The sequence below is a fragment of the Anser anser genome (assembly GCF_964211835.1).
Source record: "Anser anser genome assembly, chromosome: 3".
Classification (NCBI taxonomy): domain Eukaryota; kingdom Metazoa; phylum Chordata; class Aves; order Anseriformes; family Anatidae; genus Anser; species Anser anser.
Window position 1 is genome coordinate 7,746,469 of NC_139722.1, and position 24,370 is coordinate 7,770,838.

At 43.5% G+C, this 24,370-nt stretch overlaps 1 protein-coding gene across 4 annotated transcripts; it reads left to right on the forward strand.

The window, feature by feature from the left end:
- The first annotated feature begins 11,149 nt into the window (after positions 1-11,149).
- Positions 11,150-21,046, forward strand: LOC310897141 (WD repeat and coiled-coil-containing protein). Of its 4 annotated transcripts, none has more exons than XM_083830411.1 (5): positions 11,150-11,307; positions 11,671-11,759; positions 14,300-16,179; positions 18,554-18,671; positions 20,438-21,046. In XM_083830411.1, exons 3-5 carry the CDS (start codon positions 14,320-14,322, stop codon positions 20,707-20,709), a joined length of 2,250 nt encoding a protein of 749 aa, XP_083686537.1. In that variant the 5' UTR covers positions 11,150-11,307; positions 11,671-11,759; positions 14,300-14,319; the 3' UTR covers positions 20,710-21,046. The 4 variants fall into 4 exon arrangements, with proteins under 4 accessions (XP_083686537.1, XP_083686538.1, XP_083686539.1 ...); XM_083830412.1 differs by having other exon boundaries at positions 11,156-11,302; XM_083830414.1 differs by lacking the exons at positions 11,150-11,307; positions 11,671-11,759 and adding exons at positions 11,787-12,075; positions 12,180-12,371.
- The last annotated feature ends 3,324 nt before the right edge of the window (positions 21,047-24,370 follow it).

The following is a 24,370-nucleotide window of genomic DNA, read 5'->3' on the forward strand; positions in this document are numbered from 1 at the left end:
GTCTTCTCGTCCTCTAAATGCCATGAGATGAGTAAAGTGTTGTGAGCAGCCATGTGGGTGAGGCGTAGCACCTCCTACCGCTGCACAGGCCCCCGCAGAAAACACGGCAAGGTTCATCCTGTACAATCAGGGAAACATAAGAGATGAGGTGAGACTTATTTAATCTACTATTAAGACTTATTTTTCACTCTATGTGTTTTGGGTCTTGTTAGTGCTCCTGGTGAGTCTTTCTTCCCTCCTGGGAACCATGTCAAGCCTCACAGTGCACAGGCACGCTAAAATCCAGGTATAATACCTCACCCCGTACCAGTCCTGGATCAGTAAGGCAGATCTATGATCTGAAAGCACTTAATGGGATTGGGAAGTTTGGCACAAGTGTCACCCCAGTGATGCAGCCAGCAATCACAATAGGAACAGAATAATTCAATTCACTGATATAAATAATGTCCTTTCACGCAAGTGTCTTCCCAGAGACAAAGAAATCATCTTTCTAACAAGGCGGCAAGCACAGGTACACAATGGAGCTCGGTATATTTGTCCTAATATTTCCTTATATTTCTAAATAATGTAATGCACTTTGAAGGAGCAAAAGACACTTCACCAACACCCTCATGTATCACAATGATTTTCTGGTATTTAAAATACTTAAGTATTTTGTTATTACTTAGGAATACTTAGGGGGGGAATACCCCCCTTAAGTAATTCCTCCCCCCTAAGTACTGTGGCCAAGTAAAATAAAAAATAATTATAATTAACTAGAAATGGTGGAAGGATATATTTTATAGGAATATCTAGGATAAACTAAAGGAAGAATTAAAGGAAATTTTCCTGACAAATACTGTCTTCGAAGGGAAATGGTGGTAGTCCCACACTTTGGTCCACTTAATGTGAGCCTACTGAAATACAAAAAATATGTTGCACAGTACCGACCTGCACTGCAGACATACGAAATCAAAGACATAGAGGACTGAGCCTAACAGGCTGATAACACACCAAGACACTTCCGTCTGTACTGCATAGCTTCTTTGAGTTCTTGATATACGTTATTCAAAAGGACTTCCTTGTTGCCAGAAGAATCATGCTTCACGAGCTCCTGCTCCACCTTTTGTCATCTCCATGCCTTAGTGCCATTGCACTAAAGGGGAATTCCCAAACAGTAAATAATTCCCAAAGGGAGAATTCTGGAAGGTGAAAATCTCACCTAATAAAATCAGCGAGTATGTGCATTAAAGAAGCCTCAGAACTTGTAATTATCACGAGACGTTTCACTGTCAGCCTGTCACACTACCATTTTAATTTTTCATGTGCTACTTTTCTATAAAACCATCGATCTGACTGTTGAGAAGACCAGGAGTGAAAGGAGCTTCCACGCCCGAATGACTGCCAAGTTTCACTTGGTTCAGAGGAGCTAAAAGGAGGCAAATAAACTTTCAGATGACAAAACAATTAGTTTCAGGGAATAGCTCTAAAAGCTGGCTGTAAAATTCGGAAACTTAGTTCTGTGATGCTTAACGAACTTTCGGATTTGTAATACTTTGGTGACATTTTTTACTCTTGCTTTATGATTCAAAGGTTACTGAACCTATGTGGGACCTAATCTGTCTGAAGGTGCTATCATTATCCAGCACAATTACTCTGGTAACAAATGAGGACCCTGGTTCATCTTTTTGTACACTTACAAATTTATAGGAAGGCTCAGGAAAAATGTTCTATATGATCAATTAAAAATTAATGCTGTTAAAAACCAGCACTACCCTCCATGCTTATGAACACACATCACACACATATAACTCCGTTTGAAAATAAGTGTTTAACTCATATACATTCGATTAAAAATGAACAACTCCTAAATGAAGGAAGATTTGTTTCCAGTTAATGATTTAGGGGTCCGGTGCAGAACTATTTTATATAGTGTCTATCACAGGGCTATAAAGTTAAAATTGAAAGTAATAAAAGCACTGGAAGAAGTGCTGAAGAGATTTATGCAAAGCAAAGGATAAATTTTCAGCTTTGGTTTGGATGGGGAACAGATGGGGAATCAGTGAAGTGAAGAGATATAAGGCTGTTCTATTAAGCACAAGCTGTACAGAAGATTTTTGCACAAACAATGAAAAAGGCATGTGGCAAGATAAAAAGAGCTTGTACTAAGTGAGTTGAGCAGACAGTAGGCTGTGAAAAGGAGAAAAGCACAAACTGGGAAGCATTCACCTTCCTCCAGCAGGGCTGTTTCATAAACAGGGGCCAAAATCGGTCAGTTTAGAAAAAGTGGAGTTGTTCAGGTCACCTAAATTTCATGAAGGTGCTGAGTCCCTCTTTTAGGCTCCTTCTTTCAGCAGCAGAGAGGACAGGCTCCTCCAGAAGAATAATGAGCGTACCTGTGCGAGGTTCCTGTCTAGAGTCACCCTGGAGGGAAGGCTGCCTTTCATAATTAAAACAGAGGAAAGCTAGGGAGACGAGGAGCTTAAATGAGAAGTCAAAGCATAACGGTTACACTCAGTATGCCGTACCAGTGGCACTCAGAACTCTTAATGGCATACCAGCTCCTCCAAAACATTACCCCTGTGGGGAATAAACAACATACCAGAAAGTCTGAATTTCCATTTTAATTGCTCTGCATTTTTATCCAGCACATTTAAATGCATCCTAGTGCATTTTAGGACTTATTATATCTTTACTTAAAAGCACAATCTGCTTCAAATTAACGTTGAAACTCACCTTACGTTTCCCATAACTTTGCTGTTAAGCACGCGGCGTCTATTTTAGTCTTCCTGGCTTCTTGTATGGCCTCCCTGCTTGGGGAAACTGCTGAGAGCAGAAATGTTATATCCCAGGTAGGTTCTCCTCTTCTTGGGTTTTGAAAACAGCATTGCAAAAACGATAATAAAACAATATACAAATTGAATGTAACAAAATCAAAGTAAACTGAACGTTTGTTAGCCAGCACATGATGCTGACTGCACAATGAAATATTGCTTTGAAATTCTTGATGGTAACTAAAAACTAAGAGATCACTGCAGGAAGTTTATAAGGTGAACTCCGCACGACCCTCAACTCGTTCTTTCCCTTTTGTCCTTTACTATTACTGAAGATCTATGTACCCTGGAAGAAATCTCCAGAATACTATCATCTATACTCAGGCTAAAAACCTCAAGTATAAATTTCCTGTAATTTACTTTTAATCATTTGGACAGCATAAATCAAGCCTAAAACCCTTTTCCTTATTTCTGATTTTTATCTGCGCTTTCTCAGCTTGGACAATGAACATACTTTTAGCCTGTCTTAAGAGAAAACTTCAAGCATTGGACCAATATCCCTTTCTAAGACATAGACCAAGATTCCTTCTCTCTAACCCAAAACAGTGCTTATTTTTCCTAAATAAATCTTGGCAGACAGTTTATCTAACTTGTTCTTTAAAAAAAAACAACAACCCACCGTTTAGTACCAGATTGCCATTACGAAACAGGTCAGTCCTTCAGTCCTTGACTCCTGTGACCTAACTTTAAAGCCAAGCGAGGTAAGTCCCACAGGTTATGCAACACAGAATCATAGAATCACTAGGGTTGGAAATGCCCTCCAGGATCACCTGGTCCAACCACCCCCCTACCCCCAATGTCACCCACTAAACCATGTCCCTAAGCACCACGTCCAACCTCTCCTTGAACACCCCCAGGGACGGTGACTCCACCACCTCCCTGGGCAACCCGTCCCAATGCCTGACTGCTCTTTCTGAGAAGAAATGTCTCCTCATTTCCAACCTGGACCTCCCCTGGCGTCCCACACAATAGAATTTAACGTATGTATTAGCATTATATATGTTAATATTCACAATATAGGTTAATATATCTGTTAATTAGTTACTATTATGGCTTCAGCTTTCTGCCAGACTGAGGCAATTTTACAATCTCTGTGTTAAATGCAAATTCACTTGCCTGAGCTTCAGTACGTCCCTGCTGGTGCTATTATCTAAGGGACAAGCAGAGGACTGCCAGTATCTCCCTGCTAATGCCATTTGGGTACCTCTCATCTGGATTTCGAAAGCTCTCACTGCGATTTGCCCCCTGTTTGCAGGGAGCCAGCGCTGTCCTTGACCTTCACCTTTTGTTTCCCCCGCTATTATTTGCCCCGTACGTGCCACCAGGCAGGTGTGATCAGATGTTTGTGCCTAAGCCCAGTACTGGCACAGAAAGACGTCCTGCACAGGAGGTACATTCTCAGCGCTGCACAGACCTGCCGCTTAAAACCATCAGGAGTCGACAACCTCTGTCCTTTGGCAAGGATTCATCAGCAGCGGGCACCGCGATATCCTAACAGAGAAGGGAGCACGCAGCCAGGAAAGCAGGACATCTACAGAGCACAGCGTGATACTACAAAGGAATAAAAAAGAACCAAAACTCCAGAAAAGTAATGAAGCCAAACTCCAGACAAATGCAAACTTAGCTGACTTTAGAGGCAACAGCCATTTCCTTCACATCAAACATATTTAATACATTTCATAAATATAAAAGGCAGTACTGGTAGATAATGGGACAGTCTGTCAACATTATTTTTAAAAATTAGTACAAAATACATTAAAATGAAATAATTATGGCAGTGAAAAAAATATTCTGCCACATAAGAAAAGTTCGAGTATCCTAGCTGAAATTTAGTTGTGGGATACTACGGGCAAGCTTTCCGAAGCGATGCTGGTGAAAGGCTTTTCCACCCACCACGGCACCCCGTTCACTCCTGCTCCCATCCTGCAGCAACCGGGTGGAAGTGTGGGGAGCCAAAGCTGTAAACGGCTAAAAAACCTACCAAAACTCTTCTAAAATGGATCATTGCCCTGGTCAGCTCACAGCTGAGCTGCATGGCTGTGCCAGCACCGTGGAGAAGACATCACAATACTTACACCACACAAATGAATTAGCAATGTGCCCACTGCTATCATACCTTTTACCCCGCAGTGAACCCCAAGTCTCTGTAATCACCAACAAATTTATTTTGAGCACCTCAGTGCATTTTACAAAAAGGTTGATTGCGTTCCTTGACATTTTACTAACAGAGATAGCACAACCAACAATTAACCCAGATAAAAATGAACTGGTTACAATTTGATTTCTAAATGTGATGCAAATTGTTTTCCTTGTTATTCTTTCCTCAGAAAACTATTTCACCAAAAAATAAGGCAAAAGAAGTGTAATCAAAATACTAGCTCTGTTACTGTCAAGATTTCTTTCAGTTGAATGCAAACAATTCACGATTTCACACTCTGTAAATATTCCTACACTCCTGAAGCCTGCATACAGCTGTCATGTCTGTTTCCACCTCTACCTTTCCTAACATTTTATTTAGAAATCAGTGACAGTTATCAACACGAAATGCAGCCCCGCTGATCGTCCTTGATACGGTTACTTCAAAACACTTGTACCTGTTAATAGCACTAAGAGAACTGCCTGATGGGAGTGTGCCTGGAAAGCAGGATTCAGCTACGAAGAAGCAAGATGAAAGCAGTGCTTTCGCAGATTAGTTACTTAAAAGCAGAATAGAAACACAACAGTGGAAGGTAGAAGAGCCTAGGACTGAATTGGTTACTGCCACAGGAGAGGGTTCTCACCCCAAGACTGGCAAAGAAGGAGAAAACGTCCCTCTAGGTCTGGTAATGCAAGTGAAAGGAAGATCCAGGTGCCCACTAGAAAGATTAAAACGAACAAATCCCTTCTACATGATGTTGTTAAATACCTGTAAGGGTACGATTTGTTTATTAGTGTGGTTCTGGACTAACCACAGGTCCAAAATTGTGTAATTTAGAGGAAAATATTATTTGTTCTGATGAAGTACACTGGAAAATATCCTTGGAAAGATTATTCTAAAGGAACTTTGTCATATTAAAAATCCTTATTTAAAAATAGCTGTTTCAACCAAATCAGTTTTGAAAATGAAAGGCTCTCATCAAAAGGCCGTCCAATTTTTTCATCAAAAGGCCTTTTTTGATACACATTGTTTTGCTTTTGCATGTTATTTATGGTCCACAACAGTAGCAGCTGCTTCAGCAGACGTGGCATGGTAGCTACTGGTAATTCCCACTCCCTTTGTCGCTTTCTTAATCCCCAAAATTGTCACTGATCTTTGCCATACCTCAAAGGCCGGAGCCACAAGGAACTCCCTGCAAGTCCTTCCCCTATAGAGCAGAGACATTCGATGTTGCCTGCATTATGGAAATACCGTGAGCCCTCCTGGCTTGACTCAGCCAGGCGGAACAGACGAGTTACTCCTGTGTCTTGCACTCCATGATCCTGTTCGCAGACCTTGCAGTGCTGTCTGCTTTCCTGTAACAGTACGGTATTGATTCAGGCTTAGGTCATTTTCCACAAAACTGCTCATCTTTTATTATCTTTGTTACTAATCATCTCCCCAAAGTACGAAGAAAACCCAAAACACTTTTACCGTAATGGCAAAAAGCAGATAAAACCCATGCACATTTAACTACTGATCCTAGGCTTCACCACATCCCGTTTTAGGGGACTGAATTACATGACAGTGCCTCACTAAGCCTTCCCATTAAGAAATGCTATGATGACATCTTCTTGCTTGTTCACTAGTGTCCCGGATTAAACAGAATTTTTTTTAATATTATGCTTATGAAGTTAACAGCAAGTATCTTCAAATTATTCTTTCCCTTTATTATGTTCTTTGAATACGAAAATATTCAATAAATGCAAAGACAAAATCTACAGAGCATCTAAATGACATTACAGCATGTCTCCCCATCACACCTATTTCGTCTTCTGCCACTCTCTACCAGGTGTGCATAACTCTTATTTCTGACCGTCCTATATTTTTACTAATATTGTCTCAAACTAACTTGAAAAGCAGATGCCAAAATGATACGGCAAATTAAATCACGAGAACACCACGCTCTTCTCACGGCAGGGACTGCAGATTTGTGAAACTTGTGAAAACTTGTGAAATTTATGAAATTTGTTCGGTGTTTAAGGAGAAGCCTGACTTAATGCAAGTGTGTATTTTTAAAAGACAAAATGTGTGCTTCGAATAAGCATGACCATTGGAAATTATTGCTATCATTTCATCTTCTTAAACACTTTTCCCTGTGTAATTTCATTGCCCTGCTTTTACCTTATATATGTCTCCTAAGGGTTTTCGTATCCCTGCAGTAACAGAGGTGCCATATATATAAAAATAAATAGCTTGAAAAGAAGGAAGGAAGGAAGGAAGGAAGGAAGGAAGGAAGGAAGGAAGGAAGGAAGGAAGGAAGGAAGGAAGGAAGGAAGGAAGGAAGGAAGGAAGGAAGGAAGGAAGGAAGGAAGGAAGAGAAAGAAAGAAAGAAAGAAAGAAAGAAAGAAAGAAAGAAAGAAAGAAAGAAAGAAAGAAAGAAAGAAAGAAAGAAAGAAAGAAAAAGGAAGGAAGGAAGGAAGGAAGGAAGGAAGGAAGGAAGGAAGGAAGGAAGGAAGGAAGGAAGGAAGGAAGGAAGGAAGGAAGGAAGGAAGAGAAAGAAAGAAAGAAAGAAAGAAAGAAAGAAAGAGAAAGAAAGAAAGAAAGAAAGAGAAAGAAAGAAAGAAAGAAGAAAGAAAGAAAGAAAGAAAGAAAGAAAGAAAGAAAGAAAGAAAGAAAGAAAGAAAGAAAGAAAGAAAAAATGAAAGAAAGAAAGAAAAAGGAAGGAAGGAAGGAAGGAAGGAAGGAAGGAAGGAAGGAAGGAAGGAAGGAAGGAAAGAAGGAAGGAAGGAAGGAAGGAAGGAAGGAAGGAAGGAAGGAAGGAAGGAAGGAAGGAAGGAAGAGAAAGAAAAGAAAGAAAGAAAGAAAGAAAGAAAGAAAGAAAGAAAGAAAGAGAAAGAAAGAGAAAGAAAGAAAGAAAGAAAGAAAGAAAGAAAGAAAGAAAGAAAGAAAGAAAGAAAGAAAGAAAGAAAGAAAGAAAGAAAGAAGGAAAGAAAGAAAGAAAGAAAAAATGAAAGAAAGAAAGAAAGAAAGAAAGAAAGAAAGAAAGAGGAAGGAAGGAAGGAAGGAAGGAAGGAAGGAAGGAAGGAAGGAAGGAAGGAAGGAAGGAAGGAATTTTCATGCTGCTCTGCAACACAAACTAACCAGCCTGTGGCTATGAAAATCAGACATACACTGTTGGGCAGGGAAATAAACATCTAGATATTACAATAATTACCTACATACCACCCTGGCACTCTGGTAGGCAGAGACAAATCTATTTCGATCAAGATACTACACAAGTGATCATATTTTACAGATTTACAAATGTATACAAGTTTTTCTGATACCTTTGGTTCATCTGTAGACCCTAGTTAATGTTTAATTCGTATATTTATAAGCAAATTTACATTATTAAAATGAAAGTCTCTGAAAATACTTGATCATATAATTCTAGGCACAGAAAGAAAAAGTAAATGTTTAACGTGAAATTATCTCCTGATGCATTTTTAAATGCGGTCTCTCCACCTGATAAAACAAGTTAGACAAAAAAGTGCCAAATCATTACTCTCTCAAGAATACCATTACAGTCAGGAATTCGGTTCCTTCAGCAGGCTGTTGCTGTCTGGTATAGCCCTCTGGTGGCCCAGCTCTGCCTTAACCACCAGGGAACAGAGCAGCTGCCAGCTCTCTGGTGCCAGGCACTGATGGAAATACTAAATGGCCACACTCGCTGCTGAAACCTGCCCCCAAAAGTCTTCTTATTCATGGGTGGCCTGACAGCACTTTCCAACTTCATCACCATCAATCGATCAAAACCACAGTATCACTAATGCTATAGGAGGTGCACCTTTTTGTCACCCTTCTTTATTTGGTGTCGATAGGGAAATGATTGAAAACACAGGTCTGTCTTATCCTGGCAATGCACAGGACCAAGCAACCCCAGGCACTTCACAGTGCCAGTAGCTGATGTAATACAGCGCTGAGTGTCTCGGCACATACAGTCCTACAGAAAGAAGGGAGCTGAACTGGAAAACGACCCCCCTTGCAACCCTTACCAACCCACAAGAGGGAGTAGAAACTTTTAGCGCTTGTAACTGCACGTGTGCTTCCTGGGGCTAAAAGAACAAGAGCAAATAAAATAACTGTCATTGCCATCTCTCAAGCAGGGCTTAGCTCTGCTCACCTCTGAGAAGCGTAACATACCAAGAACCTAACCTCGAGAGTGCACAGGGAACATAAGTGCATAGTGAATATAAGAGTAGGTTTTTGCAGGAACGAAATCATTTTTCAGATTTCCTTTTCAGTTCCAGGTTAGTTTTGGATTGTTCTCGCTCCAGTGGTGAGCATTCTGTACTCTGACTGCTGTTAATGTGCTCTCTGTCAAAGAAGAGGGAACACAGAGAAGAGATGTGAAAATCGTGTTTGTTCACTTTCTGATTAATTCTCACATATCTGAGAATAAGTATTTGTCAAGCAACACAGAAAAGCTGTCATTTGTGTCCTCTGCTTTCTGAACTAAAATGTAACTTTATAAATCTATTAATCATCTCAAACCTGGTTTTATTTTGTTGTTGGTTTTGGTTGGTTGGTTGTTTTGTTTATAGCACCTCACAGCGTCAAGGGCCTGAAGCTGGCAGAAAGACCCTTTCTTTTAAAAAATACAGCAGTTCAAACAAATCCTATTTTCTACCACTCGCTATCCAGAAGTCTCATGGCCACTTCTCCTTTGCTGGACAATTTTCTGAAGGAAGCTGGAAGTGAAATTTCTATATGAGTGGCATGAATTTCTCTTCCATGACCCTTTCCCACTATAATCAGATAAGAGAAGAGTTCTTATGCACTGCAGTCTTCTTGAGCCCTCTATCCTATAATCCAGCATCTTACAGGTACCCTGTCAGGTAGAAAACAGTCAAATTAGTGTTTTCTGTTTGTTTGTTTGTTTGTTTGTTTGTTTTGACAGACAATACCTGGAATTTTACCTTGTAACCAATAGTCTGTCATAGATCCAAAGATGCCCTCACCTTTAGTGCAAACTAGACCATTGAATTTCATATTCATACATTGAACTCCAAAATTTGTCTGTGACTACGGAGGAATTTGCATTTAGCTAAAAAATATGTCCCAGAAAGTCGCCACATTTTGACTTAAAGATGAAAGTGGAAAACTGATGCTTTCTGTTAGTAGTTTGCTCCAGAGGTCAATCACACTGACAGCTGTGTCCTGCTTGAGTTGATCCATGGGCTCTTTTGTTAAACCTTTCTGCACTAACTCAAAAAAAGAAAAATAATAATATACATATATAGATAGACAAGTAGAATCATAGAATCATTAGGGTTGGAAAAGACCTCCAAGATCATCTGGTCCAACGCACTAGGTCCAACCTTCCCTTGAACACCCCCAGGGACGGTGACTCCACCACCTCCCTGGGCAACCCGTCCCAATGCCTGACTGCTCTTTCTGAGAAGAAATGTCTCCTCATTTCCAACCTAAATCTCCCCTGACACAACTTGAGGCCATTCCCTCTAGTCCTATCACTAGGTACCTGTGAGAAGAGGCCGACCCCCAGCTCCCCACACCTTCCTTTCAGGTAGTTGCAGAGAGCCATAAGGCCTCCCCTGAGCCTCCTCATGCACTAGTCTTTTTCTTTCTTTCTTTTTTTTTTTTTTTTTTTTTACATTTGAGCTTTTTTGTACGTTTGACCTCACGTTCATTTTGAGTATTTTGTTCACACCCTGAACCAATTTGACAGCTCTTTAATGCACCTTTTCCAGTACTTCAACATCCTGTCATGGGTTTCAAAACCTGTGCAGTGATCGGACTGCTCTGCAATACTAAGCACTGACAAGTGCTACGGCATACACCTTGCAAGAGCACACAATTAACTTTAAAAAGGCCTCGGGGACTTCACAGTGTGTTATGCCCAATGCAGTAAATCCAGACCAAAGTTGTTTTGGAGCACTTCTGTATCACATTTATGTGCTTTATTCCCTGGTTTTAAACGTGACCTCCCGAGGATAACACAGAACAAAGCGGGTATGCATCTAATTAACTGATTTTCCACCTTTATGGAGAAAAAAAGAAGTCCCCAGACACGGGGCAGGGCGCAAACCCCGACCCCTCGCCCGCGGTCCCCTCAGGGACGGGCGACAGCGGGGCGGCGGGAAGAAGCCATTCCCGCCACCCTCGGGATTGGCGGAGAGCCGCGTGACGTCACGGCCGAGCCCCGCTGCCTCCTGGGAGTTGTAGTCCTAGCGCCCAGCCCCTGTAGGCACCGCCCGCCGCGTCACAGGGCCCGGGCGGGCCGGGCCGGGGCGGAGAGGCGGAACGGAGGCCGGGACCAGAAGGCGGCCGCCGCTCGCTGCCGTCGGGGCCGTGCCGAGCCGCCGGGAGGGTGAGGTCGGTCGCCGGCCGCGGCGGGGAGGAGCGCGGCGGGCGGGCCGCTGAGGGAGGCGGGGGATATCGGTGCGGGCGGGCCCGCGCAGCGAGCGGCGGGGCGGGCGGCTGGTTTTGGGGAAGCGGCGCGGGCGGGCGGGTTTGGGCGCTCCCTTCGCCCCCTTCTCCCCGGCGCTGCCCCGTTTGGCCCCGCGGGGCTCCCCGCAGGCTCCTCGGCTCCTCAGAGGGGCAGGGAGCGGGAGCTGTGCCGCGCCGAGCAGCCCAGCCCGGCCTCCGCCATGTCAGGGGGCTGCGGCACGCCTCAGCACCCCGGGGTGCCGGGCGGTGCGGGTGCCACGGCCGCCGGGCCCGGTTTTCCTTTTCCAGGTGTCCTCGGGCGATGTGGAGCGGCTTCTCCGCCAGAAGGAACCGCCCAGGTGGCCCCGGAGCTGTAGGATCCCAGCCTGTCTTATGAGGCAAGTTGGCATCGCCCTTCTGTGTGTGAAGCTTGCCCAGCAGGGATGTGGCGCTCAGATTCCTTAAAAACAATCAAATCCCGCTTTAATTTTTCCACAAGTGGCCGTTGCTTAAAAGGAGATTGAGATCAGTTGTTTTGGAGCTTAGAAGAGCCAGGCAGGTGATGGAGAAGGTGACTGGGAAGTACCTCAAGTGTGCTTTTACCACAAGGCAACATGCTTAAAGTTGTCCCTGACAGACTTTTACGATCAAATCGTGTTAGTGCAATAGCAAAAGAGTATCAAATTCATGGAGCACCTTCTTCCCCTCTGCAAGGTAACCTGCTTGAATGCTGAGCTGTCATTTTTAGTTACAATTTTTCCTTAATAGCTGACCTAAATCTCCTTTGTTGAAACTAAGCTGCTTATTATCTTGCACAGTGGACCTGGAGAACAATGGATCAGGGCTGTCTCTTCTACCACCCGGTTTGTGTTTGCAAGTTTACACTCACATTCTCCAAACTAAATTAACTCAATTCTTGTGGTTCTGTGGTCCGTGAACTCTGTGAAACATTTCCACCATCATTGGACTGTGAAACTCAGAACTAGGCAGAGAGCTTCAGTAGTAGTAAGGTAATTATCTCCCTGGTGCATAGCATCTCTCCTAAAAACATTCCCAAATTATACGGTCTTATTTTGCAACTTTCGTACTGAAATTAGCGAATTACTCAGTTTGTGATCCACTGTAAGCCAGACCCGTTTTTGCTATGCACCTATGCAGGCAGTTACGCTCAGAGAAGCCGTGAGTGCCCCATCCCTGGCAGTGCCCAGGGCCAGGCTGGATGGGATTTGGGCAGCCTGGGCTGGTGGGAGGTGTCCCTGCCCATGGCAGGGGGGTTGGAATTAGGTGATCTTTAAGGTCCCTTCCAACCTAAACCATTCTTGATTTCCTGGAGAGATATTCATGCTTCTCCCCCCCACACACACACTTCCTTCCCGCCCCCCTTTACTATTTTTTGCGCTCGTTATTAACTTGATAAGGAGTCATCCTGATCATCATAACTGTCTAATTTTAGTCTCTTAAGTCTGCTCTTCCAATCCTTTTCTTCCAAGATGGGATCAGCAACAAATCGTTAATTAAAATCTGAAGTAGAGCCAGCTCCTTCATGTTGTGATAACCCTTCCAATTTGACTGTTGACTTTCTCAAACACTTTCTTGTTTTTCGTCTTTCCTACTAAAGCTGCAACTCATTCTGTGCCATGACTTTGCAGCTGAGCGAAATCCTGTAGAGAATCTTAAACGAGGAGACCATCGATTCCTTTCAGTTAGCTTGTGTGCACAGAATAGGGATTGCTCGCAGCTCAAAAACTAGAAATGTGGGTAAAATTGTGAACCCCTTTGAAGTTTTGGTGCCTTGTGGGTGTCCCAGAGACTTGGTTACAGACTGCAGAGAATGACGATTGCTGTCAGTTTCCCATTCTCCCTCTTGAAGCTGTTACACAGTGTAGGGAACTGAGAAGCCTTCTGCTGAGGCATCAGGCAAATGATGTAACCCATTTTTCAAGAGTACTGGAACAAAGGTTTTCTGCGTTTTTAGTTCCTACCTATAAAACAGTAATTTCTATTTTGCTGGACACTATGAAAGGACATAATTCTGCAGCAATAACCAAACAATAAAACTGCCCCCAGAATTACTGTAGATAGGTAAAAATGCGTACATTTTGTATGAATATTCAGGTAAATATAAGTGCCAGTCTACAGACATAGTCAGCTGCCTGTTGCTTGCTGCTTTCATCCCTTGTACTCCGCAAACAGTAACAAGATGCTTTGGGGACTCTGACAAAAAGGCCCCAAAACATTTAGGAAAAGGGTTGGGAGGGAAGGGGAAGACTGCCCTAACTGCACTAGGGGATGTTGAAGCTGTGAGGTCACTGATATCCTCTCACAGTACTCACTCGCACATGCCTCAGGTAGATGGTTCTGTCCCCTACCTGTGTTCTAAGTTCTTTTAAATACTTTCTCAATAAATTTCCTCAGAAGAATCCGCTTTGATTCTAACTTGTTTCAAAATTGCATTTGCTCTTTTAGAGAGCTTTCTGGAATAACCAGGCAAATGCCTCATTCTAACCCACTTAATACAGGATCAGATTTATAGATAATACATTAATGCTCTGTCATACTTGTAAGAGATTACTTTATCTGATCACAAATGGGCCACGAAGCTGAGGGTGAGAGGTGACGTTTTGAAAATTCTTAATACTAAGTCATTCAAAAATACCCTGAGAAGCAGCAACCTGTCGATTAGAATGAAAGGACTGGTTTTGTGATGAAAATGCAGCAGACTAAGCCTGAATAAACAGCAGAACCTCTTTTAAAATTGCATTTCACTGGGGAAACATTACGAACAACAACAAAAGTCGGGTTGTGGACAAGCTTTATGTGTGTGTTGACTTTACTGAAAGGAGGAGTCCAGTGTTGGCAGGGCCATAAGCTGAATAATCCTACAGGTGTTTTCCTCTGTCCTCCACAATAATTTTTTCTTTCATTCTGATTTGTTTAGATGCCTCACATCAAAAAATCATGGAGCTAGGAAAGGCGAAGCTTCTGAGAACGGGCCTTAATGCCTTACACCAGGCGATTCACCCCGTGCACGGTATCGCCTGGACAGACGGGAAACAGGTCATCCTAACTTCTTTACACCTCCACAACGGAGAGCCAAAATTTGGTGACTCGAGCGTTGTTGGTCAGTTCGAACACGTTCACGGACTCTACTGGGGCCCGAGCCCCGCTGATGCCCCAGCCCTGCTCGCTGTTCAGCATAAAAAGCACATCACCGTGTGGCAGCTCTGTCTGAATGCCGCAGAGAGGAATAAGCTCCTGGTTTCTCAGATATGCGACATCAGCGAGCCGTTCCCAGTGCTCCCCCAAGGCTGCGTGTGGCATCCGAAGAAGGAGATCCTGGCCGTGCTCACTACGCGCGATGCCTCGGTCCTGCACTCCGTTCATCTCAACAGCTGTAGAGTGAAAGCCGACATCAAGGGCAGCGGGCTCATCCACTGCGCTTGTTGGACTAAGGAAGGCAATCGCTTAGTCGTCGGGGTGGGCAGTGCCCTTCATTCGTATATTTGGGATGAGGCTCAGAAAACGCTCCACGCTTGTTCCTTCTGCCCCATCTTCGATGTGGGAGGCTACATCTGCGCTGTAGAAGCCACTCTGAATTTCCAGGTTGCTGTTGCTACCGAGCTCCCTCTGGACAAGATCTGCGGCTTAAACGCAGGTGTTGCCTTTGAAGTTCCAGCGAGCGTCGAGACCGAATCCTTTGCCTCGCAGTCCAGCTTGGGTGGCGAGGAAGAGTTTTCCATGGACGGGGGCAAAAAGTCGCTGGACTCTGAGAAGCCTGTGTCTGCTCTTCCATCTCCCGTGGATCTAACTCACCTGCTTTCCAGCAAGCAGGGTGCCGATTCCAGTCCCCTGCTTCACCTGAGGCCCAAGGACTACCTAACGGGAAGCGGGCAGGACTCTTCACATCTCATTCTGGTGACTTTTGAGAGAAAGGTGACCTCTACCAAGAAAGTTAGCATCCCAGGCATTCTGGTTCCTGACATAATGGCTTTTGACCCCAAAACTCAAACCGTATCGGTCGCCTCCAATACCTGTAACGTTATTTTAGTCTATTTGCTGACTTCGTCCAATTTACCCAACATTCAGCAAATTCAGCTAGAAAAAAATGAAAAACCGAAGGGTTTGTGCTTCTTGACCAATAAACTGTTACTGATACTGGTTGGAAGACAGAAATTCACTGACCCCGCGTTTCTTCCGTCTTCAAGATCAGACAAATACATGATCCGGTTGATGATTAAGGAACTGATATTTGAAGTGGGTCCTTCATCTGCATCGGTTAATGGGAATTCCTGTTTTAATCTTTCAAACACACCTCATGATCTCCCTGCAGATGTTCACCCTCTTAGTCGTGGGCTCTTGATACCAGACCGTGCTGCCCCTCAGTCCCCTACCAGCAGGAGAAAGCTCATTGAAGAAATTAAGAGTCCTGCTTACGAGCAAAGCTCGTTGTTGAACATGAGCGACCTCAAAGAAAAAAAGGTGTCTTTGAGTTTCCCTCCAGCTGTTGAGGCTCTCGATGCTGAACCAGTAAATCGGTCAGTGGTGTTGTCTGCCACATCGCTGTCGTTTTCCAACAAGCCAACATCTCCTAAAAGGCAGACAGAGGGAGCTTCCAAAATACCAAATTCTTACAAGAATAACTTGTTAAGTGAAAAGGAAGCAAGTTACTTTTCAAAAAACGTAGAAAAACTCTCTGGTAACTTTACCGAATTGCAGCATCATGTCTGTGAGTTAACTGAGCTGCTAAAATCAGGGAAGAGAAATCTTCCCGTGTACCCATCCTCTCAGGAGCCCTCTTTTATTAACATCACCTACCAGGTAATTTTAATATTGGAAGCCTTCATGACCAAACCTGTTTACGGATGTCACGGTCTTTGTAAAGTACCGGTTGAAAGCTGTGGTCAGATTGTACGCGGGGAGGGCACCATTCTGCACATGTTTAGTACGCACAAATTCGGTACTGATGAGTCTGATAGGAGCCTTATCGTAGGGCTTTCCCTTTTAGATAGGTCCGGTTTCTTTTTGATGTCCTTCTTCCCCACTCTTCCTGCAACTGCATCTCCATTTTAAAGTTCTTTTATTTAAAAGTGTTTAATTTTGGGGAACGTTCACCACTGCCTGTCCCCACCTCACGTTTGGGCTGAGCTCATTGGCTCCGACCCAAGCAGCCGTACCTTGTCCTGCTCTGCAGAAGCTGGTGAGAATCCAAAGAACCCGTGCGTGACAGTTCTGTTCCAGAATTAGAATCTTGTATCAGGGTCTAGGATGTTTTCCTCGGCGATTTCTGAAGCTTTTTGTGCAGGAATTCAGGCAGTGCAAAATAACTGTCTGTGGGAATTGCTGTGAGTCTCCTGCCCTTTTCCAAGAAGAACTATAATAATGGGGACCGAAACAAAAAAAATTGCTTTGTCTCTAGAGCAGAAGTCTTGCTAATTAGTATTGAGAGCACCATCTGAGAAGGAGAGAGACCATTAACGACAGAAAGATAATTCAATTAGCATAGCTTAAAGTGGCTTTAAAATCAAATTTCCGTTGAAAGACACTTTTCTTGGCTGAAAGGAGGTATTTCTAAATCTCATGCTAGAAGGTGTAAGTTATGTGATTATCAAATTGTGGCCCAAATCTGTTAGTTCTCTTCCAGAGGTGGTTTTAATAATTCTTAGTTGATATTCGTAGTAATTTAAGCTGCCATTTCCTTTCAATAACCACTAATTTTGTGTCTTTATTGCTAAAAATAATTATTCTCAACTTCTGTAGCACCATACTCGTAGGTCCTAGATCATATTTCCTCACTCCATTTGCTGTTTTCCATTCTAAACATTTAATAATTATAATAACTCTGTGGGTTTTTTTTTCCTAGCTCTCTTAAATCCTAATTATATGTGGGGCATTACTCCAAACAGTGGCCTTAGATATCGAAATGAAAGTTTTCCTCAGCAAGGCTGCTGTCTCATTTTCCCGAGATGCTTATTTAGAGACCTTTTTATACTCGAGGTCACACAAATTTTGATTATGATTTTGTATTCAGATCTCTTTTAAAATATAGTTTGAAATTGAGTTACGTTTTAGCTTGTCTTGACGCTGCAAGAGCTAGAGGAGTTACACTTGCATGAGAATTTTTCATGAATTAAATGCTCCAGATTTTGATTGGTGATGACTTGGGATAAGAAAATAATTCGATTTCTATGATTGAAGTTGGAAGGCCTGGCAGAGAATGGTGTGTTTTAACTTTAATCAGTGTATATTTGATTCAGAAATTTTTAGCAAGCAAACAGGGATCCTCGCCTTATGTGCTGAGCCCTGATCATTTCTCTACTGCCCAATTTATTAGGTGTATTTTACAAACCGTTGAGGAACCCCAAAGTACCCTAAATAAGCAGTGTCTGAGAGAGAGCAGTGGCACATTTATCAGTGCAGGGATGGAGGAGCACGCGTGCATTTCCAGGCTCCACTCTTAACGTACATCTCTTTTGTGGGTGGATGGGTTTGTCTGCATGGAAGAGCATGGAAGAGGAGTCAGAATTCACCTTGTTTTTGTCGTGCCCCAGAGGTGGGACCAAGGCTTCTCTGGGAAGCGACGTGGCTGGGTGAATTTTATCCTACGCAAAGACAGAGTTTGTACATTTGGTAACAACCGACCTTCTGCAGACTTCAGAAATGCTTTGTTTGCCCCATGGGGGATAGCCTTTGCAGACACTTGGTGAGTTTTATGGCTTGGAGCCGTGATGATCAGAGGTGAGGCAGGCAGGCACTTCTGATGTGTTTGTCCATTTCTCATCCCAGAAGTTTATGGACAGGATTTCTCACCTCTTCGGTGAGGAGTGGATCACGGAGGGGGAAAGATGGAAAACTTGCTGCTTTACAAACCCCCCAGAGAAGTGTCCCTCGCAGGTGGTAGGATGAGGGTCAGATGTAGCCTGTTGTTTTCCTCAGTGGCAGTGTTCCTCTCCTGTGCTGACACACTGATTTAGCACACAGTTATTTGCTGCTGTGATTCACAGATCATCTCTTTTTGAGAGCTGAGCCTTGGAAGTGTGAATCTTGCAAATTGGTCTGAGTGAAAGTAGCATTTGACTTTCTGTAAGCGATGTAATTGAAGGCATAGCTGTGATTTTGTTTTGATGAATGTCACTTTGATATCTCTGCTTAAATGTACATCACTGTATCTAATGATTCTTTCTTGAATTTACAGAAGCAGCTTTCCAGGAATGATTCAGATGAAAGGCGATCCGTTATTCTTTGTGAGGGTAAACTTCGTCTGAGTATAGTCCAGCAGATATTCAACCTCTCTCTTGTAGAAATGCAGCACGGTACGTTGTAATTATCCAATCAAATAAACACTTCAAACACACACAGCATTCTCAGTGAGCAGTAGCAGTGCGCATCTGATCTGGAAAAAAAAAAAAAGAGAAACAAATATTGAAAGGTTATTAATAAAAGCTCTTAGTTATAATGTAAAGATTCTTTCCAGTCTAGGCCTTGACTAAGAAGAATCTTTATGTTATAAAAAATGAGTAAACTTTAATGTACTGGTCCTTTTGTACCCCCCCTTTTCAAGCAGCTAGTTATACAGGAAAATTACCATCACTTAGTATTTTATATGCATTTTCAGCTGTTCTAAATGGAGAAATCTGAGTAACAAGGTTAGAGTTGGTGGTTTTAGTATACAGTTTTCTGTATTTTAATTTGTAGTTCCGTTATCAGGTGTCCTTTAATAAATCTGATAGTTCTTTATAAACACAAAAGTAGTGCTCTAAATTTTAGCAGTGTGGTTCACTCCAGTTCTTGCCGTGAAGGAAACTGCCTTCCTTCTTGCTGTGTGCTCCTCTGCTGCCATCCATTCTTCCCATGCACATCCTGTGTGCCTGTGTGCGTGTCAGTTCTAAGAGTCTCACTTCTGGCAAGGGCAGGAGACGTGCCTTGGGGATATGATCTCGTATTCCTACGTATATTCTCAGTACTGTGTTCCAGCTGCTCACCCACTGTGTCTGCTGTCACACTGGAATTTTATTTTGAGCTACAGCCCTTGAAGAACTTCACTTTCTGGATAGTACTGAGGAGGGCGTCCCCATTACCCGTGTTATTTAGACTTCTCGTTGATAGCTTTAAATGTAAACTTCGCAGAATTGGTTATCCGTGAATAAGTAATCATGCAGACAACTGGCCTTATCAAACCTCAAAAGGAAACAGCGTTATAGTAGGTTTCTTGATTATTTTTACAAGTATTACTAGGTAAATGGGCACAACAGGAATGGTAGTTCCAAATTCCTGAATTGTATTGATTTTCAGGTTTGTTCCAAATGAGATATTAAGCCAAAAGATTAAAGGGTCGTGTGCTTTTAAGCTACAATCTTCTTACTTGTGACATGAAGTTACATAATGTAACTGCATAAACAGCTGGAAATGTTGCCCTGAACTCCCTCACACCCCCCCACCCCAAGCTTTATGTTATTACTTCATCGGCTTAACAGATACAGGTAGGAAAATATTCTGCTTTGTATCATTTGGTAAAAGTTGGTGCTTCTGAGTCAGCAAAGTATTTCAAATTGCAAAAATCATGCTAATGACGATGTGAAGTCAAATAGCCAATGGACCAGAGACACAAGGCTTGTACAATCCAGTACAATATTTCTTCCTCATGTTTATTGGAATTAATTATATCAAAATGACATAACAGAAGCTGTTTCTAAATTTTTTAAATTATATTAATTTGTCATTTAGTTCAATCTGCTTCGTACAGTATCTGCACAGCTTAAGCACTGTAAAGTAGTCTATGAATACCTAATTAAAAATAAGTCTGGGTGCTTATGAGTTCTGCTCATAATTCAATCCTCTTCCTTATTTAAAGTGTGCATTTATTATGGTCACGTCTGCTAGTGAGAAAACTGGTCAGGGGGCTCACTTTTGCACGGTTGTTAACTATCCTTTAGTTTTGTATCTCCCCGTGCCTTTTTTTTTGCCAGAAAAACTGCTGTAAACTTACAGGAGCATTTAATTTTAGAAGAAATGTGTTTTATACCTTCAACGTGCCTACCTACAGAGGAGTTTGCAAACAAGTGTGTGTCTGCCTTTGCAGGTTCGTCCTGGATTGTTCTCACAGCGGACAGCGAGGGCTTTGTGCCGTTGATGTTTACGTCCATGCAGGAGGTAGTCGTAAGGGATGCCAGCGCAAAAGGCTACAGTGCCCGTTCTTCCAAAACGCTGGACATCATCAGTTCTACAGAAGGCTGCAGACCCGCTTCTTCTGAAAGCCTGGATATCACGAGTTCTTTGGAAGTCCTCAGAGACTGTTCCTCCAAGGCATTAGACAGCAGCGGTCCTTCGGAACAAGCCAGCAGTAAAATGTAACGTTGGATGGTGGGTTTGTAATGCTGTCGTACGGTAGGAGACACTGTATGGACTGCAAATTCTAAGTAATGGTCTGTCTCAAACCTCGGTTGGATTTCTGTCACTTTTGTTGATATCGTTGTAAATTATTTATTTGGTCCTTGGAAACATTAGCTTTTTTTTTTTATATACTGAGACATTTTCTAAATACGCCTCTTGCATATACCAGGTATTTGTATCAGTGCTTGAAAGTACAAGGGCTAACAAGCTCCAGAGCTGAAGTTAGCACCTCGGTCTTTGGTATCTTGGTGGTTTTAGATGATAGAAAAGTTGCATAATAAAGACATCCTTGAAAACACTGCATTCTTCCTCATTTCTGCCAAATCCTGAAATACCATACTGTTCTTACTTAGAAGCTTGTAGGTGCTGTGTCTGTTGGAGTGCATCTGGTTTTGCGCTGCTGTTAGCTAAGGCTGTGAGCAGTAGTTCAGGTGTGTGGAATTGGGTCAAAGTAGGGTTGCGTCGAATGTGGGTATGGTGTAGAAGTGAGACTTTGCTCCTCCTGTGCCCGCTGCTAATGTCTCTGCTTGCTTCTCTGAATTTGGGGAAGCAGCTCTCACGTGTGGAAGTGGTGGTGGTTGGCTGAATCACAGAATTGTAGGGGTTGGAAGGGACCTCAAGAGATCATTGGGTCCAAACCCCTTGGCTGACCCAAGCTGGCAGCTAAGGAGAAAATCAGAAGGGCAGATCTGTGGAGAAACTTACAAGTTGAGATAAAAACAGTTTAAAAGGTTACAACCCCAAACCAAAACACGTCTGTGTGCAAGCAAAGCAGAACAAGGAGTTCATTTACTGCTTCCCATCAGCAGGCGGATCTCCAGCAGCTTCAGGGAAAGCTTCATCACGTAGTACTTGGGAAAACGCACACCATAACCCCAAACATTCCCCCTGCCTTCCTCCTTTTTCCCCCCAGCTTTTATTGCTGAGCGTGACATCTTACAGTCAGGAATGTCCCTTGGCACCTGTTGCCTGCTGTCCTTGCTGTGTCCCCTCCCCACCCCGTGCACGCCCCCAGCCTCCTCGCTGGGCAGACAGAGGAGGAACGAGAGAAATCCTCGAAACCCTCTGTGCTTCACAAGCACTGTGCTTGTCACGGATCCAAAATCACAGCAGCACAGGGGCTGCCAGAAAGAAAACTCCATCCCAGCCAGACCCAGAACATCTTTGTAGGCAAAAGGACGTCAGCTGCATATGGATAGCTGTAAGCTTTTGCTAGCTAACATTTGTATTCTGGTAAGTATTTCTTGGTCTGCATATTGAAATTTTTCCCCATTACCTTTAAAACGATAACCTTAACAACATTGCCTTCAGTACATCTATTTTAATTTTTCAGACAGAGCATGTACTGCACAGGCAGAAGGGAATTCCAATAACCCACCACCCTGAGAGCCTCCAATTTAAAGGATGACAGAAAAAAAAAATATTGTTCTATTGCCTTTGTAGTGAGAGAGAAAGAGAATGCAAGGGTGAAATTTAGAAAACAGCACAAGTTGATGTGGCGTGGATTGCAGCACCAGAAAAATACAGTAATCCAAGATCGCTACCCATAAAATTAAAGCACGGTAACATTAAGCAGTTTATCAGGCTTTCACGGTGGCACTTGCCTGTGAGAAGGAATCGAGTGACAAGATTATGGAACTGGAACTGCTGCCTCAGGACTAATATAATCTCTTATTGCTTATTTGGAAATTTAGCCACCGTCAAAAATCAGCTGCTCACAAAACATCATATGAAAGATACACCATCCGCTAAAACATTCGCTAGCATTTGCCTTTGGTCTTAACGAAAGAGGTGGAGAACTCCAAGGTGCTTTGAGAAAATCCTCCAGACCGAGCTGAATTGCACTCGGAGCTGGGATACCACCTTGACAGATTCACAAAACTTCACCCAGAATTGCTGAAAGTGTTCAGTTATAGCTTTGCTGGATGTTTGTGCAGCAGTTACAAAGCTGGCGGGAACTCACACAGTAATTATAGGCAGACAGGTGGAGATGTTAGGGCTTCTCACAGCAGCAAGAAACCTCAGAAGCATCTTTCTAGGTTAGCCTGGATGAATATTCAAACAAGATTAAAAAAAATTACGTTTTGTCTCAGAACTAAGGAAACTGATCCCCCCTTCAGTTTCCCTGAGATGTCCATGTTCCTACTCTGTATTACATACCTTTAGGTTTTGATCATAAGCTGACTTATTCTTGTTTTCCACACATTCTGCTAACATGCAAAAGCAGCTTTTGGCTTCTTTTCACATCAGTGGCGGAAGAGTTTGGTCAGGAACCTGTGCACCGACACACCAGTGACTCAGGAGTGCACGCAGTGTCCCCACTGCCCCGCCTGTTCTTTTGACCTACAGATACTAACATGGCACCAGGAGGATCTTGTTAATCAGGAGGGATTTAAATATAGATACATGTTTTCTGTATTTATCAATACCTGCAGGGAGGTGCAAGGAACACAGATCCAGGCTCTTTTCTGTGGTGCCCAGTGCCAGGACAGGAGGCAACTGGCACAACCTGGAGCACAGGAGGCTCCCTCTGACCACCAGGCAGCACTTCTGTGCCGGGCAGGTGCTGGAGCCCTGGCACAGGCTGCCCTGAGAGGCTGTGGGGTCTCCTCCTTGGGGATCTTCAAAAGCCACCTGGACGTGGGCCTGGGCACCCTGCGTGTCCCTGCTGGAGCAGGGGCTGGACCACATGGACCCAGAGGGCCCTTCCACCTCTACAGAAAGGTTGCATTGTGTCATTGTCTTTTTTTCTCCATCCCATTTCTGCTACCACTGGAAGGTGCTGCGCTTACTTTGCCCGTAGCAGCTCCTGTTTTTTTGCATAGCGGAACTCCAGCCCCAGCTGGTGGTGGGAAGCATCAGCTTCCAGGAGTGCTCTGTGCACAACGCAAGAATCTTCATTACTCCTCCAGAGACACCTGGCTCTCTGGGTACCACAAGCAACCATCTGTCTGTGGACCACAGGCACGCCAGTGCTCACCAGGTGTCACTGACTACTCCAAAATTGTGTCCAATTTCAATTACTTTCTGGATTCACTGCCCTACAACTTCTTGGTGCTGGATTTATCATACAGTTGCCTTCATTCAGGGCCACTCTGTAGACAACGAGCATAACCCTGGGTGCTGGTAACCAGAGAGAAGGCAGGGGGGTCTGAAAGGCAGAGGAAAGGAAAGATTGATCTACGGTTCCCTTTGTGTTCCTTGTGGGAATTAGTTGTGCTTACATCCTTACATCCTCTGCTCACCTTTCAGAGCAGGTCTATCAGACCTCCAGGAGCCTGGAGGTGGCTGCCATTTTGTGTTCATCACACACCGATGACATGGCCAGCAGAGGTGGAATCGCTGAAGACGACAGAGGTCACGATGTGCAGATTCTTCTTCGTGACTTTGAAGGCCAAAGGGTGAGTTCACTTTGGAAATGTAAGGGACATACTTCCTCTTGGATTGCAGCTAATTTGGACAGATCAAACAAAAAGATGGACACTTGTCAGCCATTGTAAACCTGGTTCCATCACCATGATGCCAAGCTGGTCGCCTGAGTTGACCACAGGTGGGTAAAATATCCTCTAGGTGAAAGAGAGATGATGGAGACTGCTAAGCTATCAAGGAAATCCTGTTCATC

Coding starts and splice junctions, on each gene's coding strand:
- LOC310897141 (XM_083830411.1), top strand. CDS start 14,320: ATGGAGCTAGGAAAGGCGAAGCTTCTGAGAACGGGCCTTAATGCCTTA. Junction 16,180..18,553: donor TTATTAACATCACCTACCAG/GTAATTTTAATA, acceptor TTGAATTTACAG/AAGCAGCTTTCCAGGAATGA. Junction 18,672..20,437: donor TCTTGTAGAAATGCAGCACG/GTACGTTGTAAT, acceptor CTGCCTTTGCAG/GTTCGTCCTGGATTGTTCTC.